The sequence below is a fragment of the Cynocephalus volans genome, chromosome 14 (assembly GCF_027409185.1).
Source record: "Cynocephalus volans isolate mCynVol1 chromosome 14, mCynVol1.pri, whole genome shotgun sequence".
Classification (NCBI taxonomy): domain Eukaryota; kingdom Metazoa; phylum Chordata; class Mammalia; order Dermoptera; family Cynocephalidae; genus Cynocephalus; species Cynocephalus volans.
Window position 1 is genome coordinate 36,657,302 of NC_084473.1, and position 9,624 is coordinate 36,666,925.

General features: G+C 37.3%; 2 protein-coding genes across 5 annotated transcripts in view; one reads left to right on the forward strand and one right to left on the reverse strand.

The window, feature by feature from the left end:
* DHX57 (DExH-box helicase 57) overlaps window positions 1-416 on the reverse strand; it is a 63,993-nt gene extending 63,577 nt beyond the window's left edge. For 3 of the 4 annotated variants that reach the window (XM_063078565.1, XM_063078562.1, XM_063078566.1), the window contains exon 1: window positions 286-416. The gene's annotated coding sequence lies outside the window, so the exon portion shown is untranslated. Of the gene's footprint in view, window positions 1-7; window positions 190-285 lie in introns of those variants that run through there. The other variant, XM_063078564.1, reaches the window with a different exon arrangement.
* MORN2 (MORN repeat containing 2) lies at window positions 162-7,750 on the forward strand. Its single transcript, XM_063077762.1, has 6 exons — window positions 162-437; window positions 473-602; window positions 4,529-4,579; window positions 4,979-5,085; window positions 6,199-6,335; window positions 7,561-7,750. The coding sequence occupies exons 1-6, from the start codon at window positions 162-164 to the stop codon at window positions 7,661-7,663; spliced, it is 804 nt and encodes a 267-aa protein (XP_062933832.1). The 3' UTR covers window positions 7,664-7,750.
* Window positions 7,751-9,624: the final 1,874 nt, after the last annotated feature.

Here is a 9,624-nt window from a genome sequence, read left to right on the forward strand (position 1 = left end):
CGTTTACCGCGCTCCGATCCTGAATTCCGCGCCCCCGCCTCCAGCCTGAGCGGGAACAATCGTGGCTGCAGACCTCCGCCTGGCCCCGTCCTAGGGCCTGGGATCCTGCTGGTCCAGATTCACAGGCCGCAGGCGACAAGTCTGGGACACTCGGGGCCGGGATGCTCCTCGGATCCCAACACTCCCGGATCAAGGTGGCAGACGGGCCACACGCTAACAATCAGGACGACGTGCAGACCACGCACACGGCCACACATCACTTGTCCGCGGAAGGAGAGGCCGTACCTGGCTCGCAGCGCTGTTTCCCGGGCCGGCTGTCGGGAGGCGGCGCCCAAGGGTCAGAGGCCCGGACGGAGCTCGGCCACCCTCACGGAGCTCACCTCCAGCGGCTGCGCGGCGGCCCAGCTGCAGCGGCCCAGCCCCCGCACCCCCGATTGGCTCAGCCTCTCGCATATTCGCTTCCGGGTGAGAGGTGCCTGGTCGCCCTAGCAACCGAGTTGGGCTTGGCGCTGTACTAGCTCCTCGTTCCCTCCAGGCCGCCGAGCTGGCGACCCAGAGGGAATCGCAAAGTCAGGAAAATCTGTCCAACACCTCTCCGGCACGTGAGTGCTCCTCTCCCAAGACCTCGGGCGGGGAAGGGCGCCTTTAAGTAGAACTTGCGTTGAGTCAGAGCTCAGCTCCTAGTAACTCCAGGACGGATGTGACTTAGTTCCTGAGCGTCTACACTGGGGGGGCGGGGGGGGGCGGGGGCGGGGACTTGGAGAGCCCCTGGTCTGGGTGTAAGGAGACCTGGATTCTAGCTCTGATTCCGCCGTTAATGCGCTGTTGTGACACCTCAGCCAAGTGCCAACGTCTCTGGGCTTCAGTTTCCCTCTGGGGTGCCAGCTGGTCTCTATCTCTGAGGTTCCCTCTAGCGGTAACATTCTGAAGTTTTGAATGTGGAACCTTCCAAGGGCAATTGAAAAGTTCAGTTTCCTATACGATTACGCTTAGTGCTCTGTTAAATCGTTAAATGCTTAACAGGCATTTAACGATTGCTTCCCAAGTGCCATTCATTCACTAGACATTCATCTACAATTAGTGCTAAACACTGAGCTGCACAGTAGGGTGAGAAAAGAGATTTGTCTAATCCGCGATTCCTGTTCTGGAGCAGGTGGATGTGATAGGGGATCCTGACACAAAAGCATGTTTTAATAGATCCCTAAATACTATCATAGGGATAGACCCAGAGTGCTGTGGGAACTCCTAGAGGAGTTTGGGGGTGAAGAGAAAAGAAAAGAAACTTTGCGTAAGAGGCGATACCTGAGCTGGGGCTATAAGAAAACAATAGCTTATGTTTACAGAGTTAGACACTAGCCTAAGTGCTTTACGTGGATTAGCTCATTCACTTAATTTGCCCCATCTAAGCATGAGGAAACTGAGACATATTTAAGTAATTTGTCCAAGGCCAAAGAAAATGGCGCAATCCCGATCCAAACCTAGGTAGTCTGATGCCAGAGCACGAACCCCTAACTGTTCTACTTTGCAACTTCTGAGGTGGAATGGTAGTTTACCAGGCAGAGATGGGTGTTCCAGGGAGAGAGTACAGAATGGCTCCTGTGGGGCACTACAAACAGATTTGGCGATCTAGTTAGTATCATTAAACCCTTAGAAAGTAGTTTTGTGTCCCTGTCCCCTCAGAACTTCAAAGATTGCAGACATCTAAATAACTAATGTATCAGTACACATGGCAGTCTCTATGTACCTCCACACTTCACCCTTTATCTCCACAACGAAATTTTAGAAATTATAGAAAAGAATGAACAAACATAGCCAAATTTATACTTTTCTAAGATTTAGTCTAATCAGTGTCTATATTTAACTACTAAACAAGTTCAGAATTCTAGCAAGATTGCTCTCTACCCCTCACACCACTTCCATATTAGCTATTACCTGCATTTTAGTTGCAGATTCTATTGTAAAAGTTATTCTTAGTAATAAATACCTAACAATGTAAAAAAAAAAAAACAGTACTTAACATTAAATACTTTCTCAATAATTTTTTTTACTAATTGCTTTGTCCCTCATTTCATTTTTGTCTTTGTACTTTCTCCTGGATTCATTTTTCTCCCTGTTAGAGTACATTTTCTTGTATTTCTTTCAGAGAGAAAGTGTGGGTATTAACTCTGAATTCTGCCATGTCCAGAAGAATCTTTAGTTTTTATCATCTTAGACTGATAATTTGGAGATAAAATAAAAACATCATGCCATTTTTTTTCTTTTCCTTTTCTTTCTTTCCTTTTTTTTTTTTTTTTTTTTTTTTACTGTGTCAGTCTGCTTTTTATTCCTTTGTAGTTTTTTTTATAGGTAATCTGGTTTTTGTTTGCTTGTTTTTCACTAACCTAACTGATGTTATAGTCTGTCTCTATGTTGTGAAATTTCACTACAACCTGTCTGGGTGTGGGCTTTTGCTTAGTACTCATTTGTAGTCCAAGCACTCATTTTCTTCAGTTCTGAGAAATTTGGGGCTGTTTATTCAAATATTGTGTCCTGCCCTAATTCTTTCCCTCTGGAATTCCTATTAAGCTTATTATTCGTTAGAATTTTCCATCTATTTTTCATCATTCTCAAATGTTTCTTTGTGCTACTTTCTGAGAAAACTTCCAACTTCCAATTCACTAATTTACTTTTCAATTGTATCCATTCTGCTATTTAGCCCTTATAAGAAGTTTTATTTCACCAATTATATTATTAATTTCCTTGATTGCTAATTTGTTCTTTTTCATAACCACCTGTTCTTGTTTCAAGGATACTATAGCCTCCCTTTCTCTCTGGGGATGTTACAGTATTTTAAAGTCTTTAACCTATTGCAATTGTTGTTAACTCTTTTTCTTCAGAAGAGATGAGCCTCCAGCCTCTCTCAACTGACACCTAATTAAATTTTAAGTTAAAACTATCAGTTCCCTTGCCCCACCCATAGAGGTTCTGATTCAGTAGATCTTAGGTAGAGCCTAGGAACTCAGAAGCAACCCAGGTGATTTTGGTGCATGGCCCACACTTTAAGTAACATTCTAGTAGACTCTACCATCTTAGAAGTTAGAATTTACTTATCCTCTCTCTATATGAAGGTACTTCAAAAAGTGCATGGAAAAAATAGAATTAAAAGCTGATATGAATCTTTCCATGCACTTTTTGAAGTACTCTCATATATGTTTTCTTCACTGTTGGAAAAAGTTATTTCTAATTTTTCAGTCCTCTAAATGTCCCAGGACTCTGAATCACAGATTCCTCCCTGTCTTGTGGTCTTCTTTTTTTTTCCTTTTTCACCTGGTCTCTAATCCAATCTCATTCTGCTTGGACCTCCTTACCTCTGTGGGACAATCAGTAGATTATATAAGCTACCCAAGAGAAATAAAAACATGTCCACACAAAAATTTGTACAAAATCAGTGTTTGTAGCAGCATTATTCATAATGGGCCTCACACTAGAAACAACCTAAATGTCCATCAACTGATGAATGGATAAACAAAATGTGCTGTTTCCATACAATATATGTGTATATTTGGCAATAAAAAGAAATGAAGTACTTATACATGATACAACATGGATGAGCCTTGAAAATATTATGTTAATTGAAAGAAGCCAGTCACGAAGGACCATATATGGTATGATTCCATTTATAAGAAATGTCCAAAACAGGCAAATCTATTGACACAGAAAATAGATTAGTAGTTTCCAGTGGCATGTGGTGGGGGTGTGGGGGTTTTGAGGGAAATGGTGAGCAACTGCTAATTGGTACAGGGTTTCTTTCTGGGGTTATTAAAATATTCTAAAATTAGGTGTGGTAATGGTGGCACAATCCTGTGAATATATTAAAATACATTGAATTGTATAGTACTCTAAAAGGATAAATGTTGTGGTAAGTGAATTACATATTAATAAAGCTGTAATAATAAACAAAGAAATAAAAATAGATTATCTAGACAAAATTATTTATCTTCCCAGAATCCTACTGGGCAGTGGAAATGCCAGTTAACAGAGAGTAGAATGTAGTAACCAGAGACTGGGTAGGAGAGAGAGGGGGAGGGAAAACAGGGAGAAATTGGCCAATAGGTACAGAATTACAATTAAATAGGAAAGTACTAACGTTCTAAGTTCTCATATTCTATTGCACAGTAGGGTGACTGTGGCTAACAGTTAAGTTTCTTATATTACATGATAGGTAGAGGAGAGGCTTTTGAATGTTTTTGCCACAAAGAAATGATAAATGCATGAGGTGATTGATACATTAACTATCCTAACCTGATTATTTACAGCATATATATGTATCAAAACATCAGATTGTACCCCATAAGTATGTATAATTGCAATATATCAATTAAAATTAAAAAATTAAATTTAAAAAATGCCAATTAATCATGATATGCTTAATTGAAGTATATCATGTGAAGTGAGTCTATTTGGATAGTGCTTGAAGCACGTTTATTATAGGTCTTATGACATAAAAGTATTTAAACTTATGTGAATTTTCTTAAATCTTTTAAAACAGCTCCAGAAGTGTATAAGATAAACTTTATATTTCCAAATGGAGACAAGTATGGTAAGCATACATTTCAATTACTTTTTCTATACGTAAAATTAAATAGCTTAAGAATAAAAAAAAGAGACATTTTATAAAACTACTATTGGGATATTAACTCCGTTAAATAAAATAACATAGAAATTGTAATAGATGAACAGATTTTAAATCAAAACTCCAGTGTTAAGTCTAGACAGTATATGCCTTGGAAATCTATGTGACCTGTCAGTCTTCCTGACCCTTGGGTCCCAATGGTTACAAGATGTTGCAAGGTCCATGGATCTCCTCATCTTTAGTCTCATTGGTTTCAATGCTAGGGAGCCAAAGACACCCCTAGGATGCAGCTGTGATTAGGCCCAGACATAAATATAGTCCAGCAGAGCTCCCTTTTATCATCTTTAGTATTTCCCCCTTGTTTAGATGGTGATTGTACAAGAGCATCTTCTGGAATCTTTGAGAGAAATGGAATAGGTGTTCACACCACTCCTAATGGGATTGTCTACACAGGAAGCTGGAAAGATGACAAGGTATTATTGTTTTTTAATATTGACAGTGGATAGGGGCTGGCCGGTTACTCAGTTGGTCAGAGCATGGTGCTAATAACACCAAGGTCCAGGGTTCAATCCCTGTACCAGCCAGCTGCCAAAAAAAAGGAGAGAGAGACAGACAGACAGACAGACAGACAGACAGTGGGTAGATAACCCTATGGATTAAATGATTCCAGGCATTTCACCATTAATCAAAAACACATATAATGAGTACAGTATATTAACATACATTAACATATATTATATATACATATATGTAGAGGTACATATCGACTATATTAGCATTTATTAATATATGAGTAATATTAAACTCATGCAGAGAGCTAGTCATCTTCATTATCATCTTTCTCATCTTCTATTCATTGAGTAAAGCTAAACGCATTGTATAATTTTCTCGTTTACTCCTCGTAACAACCTCATGAGGGAGGTGCCATTAATACACCTGTTATAGGGCTGGCCAGTTAGCTCACTTGGGAGAGCTTGGTGCTGTTAACACCAAGGTCGGGGATTTGGATCCCTGTTCCAGCCAACTACCAAAAAACCAAACAAAACCCACACATCCCTATTTTACAAATGAGGGAAACCAGGCTTGGGTTTCTTACCCAGCTAATAAGTGATAAAACAAGAATGAGTACCCAGGTCAACTTAAATCCAAATTTGTATTCTTAACAACTACTTTGTACTGTTTCCTGAACTAACTAAACTGGTTGCCCTTTAAGTTTTCTGATATACTCAAGGTATCTTGAGGACACCTATTATCATCGTGGTGCACACAGATGTTCAAATGCCCCAGATCAGGAACATTTGATTTAGTGGGCTTCACCAACACAGATGAAGAACAACGCTAAAAATTTTGTCTCACTTTTATGGAAATAAAGTTGATTAAATAATAACTAAGCAGATGATAGACTTATAGGTATACATTTTAATAGGTTCTGGGCAGCTATGATGGGGGGGGAAGAGGAATGGGTAAAGGGTCACAAAAATCAACTACAATGTATATTGAGAAGTTAAAATTTAAAAAAAATAAATAAAAATGTTCTGGGGAAACTGAAGATAAGTTTCTGAGGTCATTTCCTTTGTTACAAACAGATGAATGGTTTTGGAAAACTTGAACATTTTTCAGGAGCAGTATATGAAGGACAGTTTAAAGACAATATGTTTCATGGATTGGGGACTTATACATTCCCAACTGGAGCAAAGTACACTGGAAACTTCAATGAAAATAGGTAAGCCTAAAATAAAAAAAATCACTGTAGTTCTAAAAGATTCTTTTTAGGGGTGTTTGTTTTAATATTATATTTAGTTAATGCCAAATATTCTTTTGTACTACATTTAGTTTCTAAGAATCATTGGGTATGTGGGGGGGGGGGGTGGGCAGGGAAAGGTTATAAGAGAGGCTAAGACCATCGTAAGCCTCCAAAAGGGAATATCATTCTTGATGATAATCCATTAGACTTTTAATTTATCTTCTTTTCAGCTCTATTCCTATAGAACTTTGTGTAATCAGCTTGGAAATGGAAAGCTTGTTTCAATTATTGAGAAAATTTAGGCCCAAAATTACTCTCACTTGAAATACCTTGGTATACTTTTTAAAAAGCAGCCTTGGGGGTAATTTCATAATTATTTATTTCATTTTGACCTGATGTATGTACATATTTAATAGGCTAATTTTTTTAAATTAGTTAATTTTCAAATTGTAGAAATGTACCCAACTGCTGTCCTTTCTGAGCTTCTGCTTATAGAAAAAATAAAAGTGAAATGAAACATGAGTCAGCTTTACAAGCTTAATCTTCACACTACATACATGCCACGCCATCCAGAGGTTCAAGTTCATTTATAAATACCCCTTTATTATTTCTAGAATTGAAAATCCATCCTAATTTTTATGAAGTGGTTGATGTGAATACATTATGAGGAGGGCAGAAAAGTGTTCACCTATTTCAGCTCCAAGTTTGTGACAATAACACATAAACATTTTCCATTGATGTTATTAAAGGGACAAAAATCTAACCTAAGGGATAAAATTCTGTTTGTTTATGTAAAGTGCATTTTCACCACTCTGAAGAGCCCAAGAAAACACCAGCACAGAGCACAGCACCTCAAACATGGTGGATGGTCAAGAAATATTTGTTGCATAAATGAATGAACTAATTAAGCCAGATAACCAATATAAACTTTTCAGTTTTTAACTGATTGTTTTGGTTTTATATAAACTTAGCTTATGTGATCCTAAAATCTTGGACAGCAAAATTTGTATTAATGATAATTTTTGTTTTGAATAGTATGTTTTTTGTAGGATGTGAAAGCAGGATGTGTGTTTTAAATCAAAATTTGAAAGCAGAAAGATACAATGCTTCAGACATAGTATGTTCTATACTGCACCAACTTATATCTGGAATGTAGAATTCTTGGTCTTGGTTAATGAACAAACTTATTTTTTTTGTATTTCAGGGTGGAAGGTGAAGGGGAATATACTGATATCCAAGGACTACATTGGAGTGGTAGCTTTCATTTCACAGCTGCTCCAGGCCTGAGACTAAAGCTTGACATGTAGATGTTCTGTGTTAAAGTTTAAACTGGTATTTGAAGCTTTTAGTTGTAAGGAAAGCAACTAAATCTGTCATCTGAAATTACTTCATACACTACCTCTATATTATAAATTTGACAATAAAACTGTCACTCACTTATGCCTTTTTGAAGTTTATTTCATTATCTCATAATTAAGACATATTATATTATTCAATTCATAGTTTGCTTATTTTAGTAAACACAGCAGAACTGTCCACATCTTGGCAAAGTTAATTTCCAATCCTGTGCCTGGGTTTTGTCATCTTTTTTTTTTTTTCTAATTTATGCTTGCGTGCTTATTTTGGAAGAAAAACATTTTCCCTGACTTGCCCTTGGCAAGTATGCAAATGTTTCGTCCCCACTGAACTTTTTTTTTTTAACTATTGTGGTAAGAGCACTTAATATATATACCCTCTTAACAAAATTTTAAGTGTACAGTACATTATTGCTGACCAGACGTACAATGTTGTATAGCACCTCTCTAGAGTTTATTTATCTTGCTTGACTGAAACTTTATTCCTGTTGATTAAAATCTCCCCATTTTGCCCTCATTCCAACGCCTGGTAACCACCGTTCCACTCTTTGGTTCTGTGAATTTGACTCTCTTGTTATTTGTCTTTCTGTGATTGGCTTATTTCACTTAGCACATGTCCTCAAGGTTCATCCATGTTGTCACATATTGCAGAATTTCCTTCTTTTTTAAGGCCGAATAGTTTTCCATTGTATGTGTATACTACATCTTCTTTATTTATCTGTTGCTGGACATTTAGGTTGTTTTCACATCTTGGCTATTGTGAATAGTGCTGCAATGAACATAGGAGTGCTAATATCTCTCTGAGATTCTGATTTCAGTTCTTTTGTATAAATACCCAGAAGTAGGATTGCTGGATCATATGGCAGTTCTCTTTTTAATTTTTTGAGGAACTTCCATATTGTTTTTCATAACAGCTGCACCATTTTGCATTCCCATCAACAGTGTACAAGAGTTCTAATTTCTCCACATCCTCACCAACACTTATTGTTTTTTGTTTTTGATAATAGCCATCCTGACAGGTGTAAGGTGGTATCTCATTGTAGTTTTGATTTTCATTTCCCTGATGATTAGTGACGTTGAACATTTTTTTTTTTGTATGCCTGTTGGCCATTTCTATGTCTTCTTTGGAGAAATGTCTATTCAAGTTCTTAGCCCATTTTTAGTTGCCTTATCGATCTTTTTACTATTGAGTTGCAAGACTTCCTTATACATTTTGCAGATTAACTTCTTCTATACGAGGTATATAGTTTGCAATTTTTTCACATTTCATAGATAACCTTTTCAATCTGTTGATTTTTTCCTTTGCTATGCAGAAGATTTTAGTTTGATATAGTCCTACTTGTTTATTTTTGGGTTTTGTTGTATGTACTTTTGTTATCATATCCATGAAATAATTGCCAAGACCAATGTCATGAAGATTTTCCCCTATGTTTCCAACAGCACATTTAAAGGGTCATACACTATGACCGAGTGGGATTTGTCCCTGGGAGGCAAGGATGGTTCAACATCCTTGATTTAACTGAAAATCAATTAATGTGATATACCTCATTAACATAATAAAGGATAAAATCACACAGGCATCTCAACAAACGCAGAAAAAAACATTTGACAGAATTCAGCACTCTTTCATGATAAAAACAAAAATTCTCTACTAGGAATAGAAGGAAATTACCTTAACATAATAAAGGTCATATATAAAAAACCCACAGCTATCATCATACTCAACAGTGAAAAACTGAAAGCTTTTACTCTAAGTTCAGTCACAAAGCACTTCTATCTTTTAAAAGTATATCTATTTGTTAAAGGACACTATCAAGAAAGTGAAAATACTATCCACAGAATGGGAGAAAATATTTGAAAATCATGTATCTGATTGTAATAAATTTCTTTAATTTAGTTGCTGCCTCAAGCAT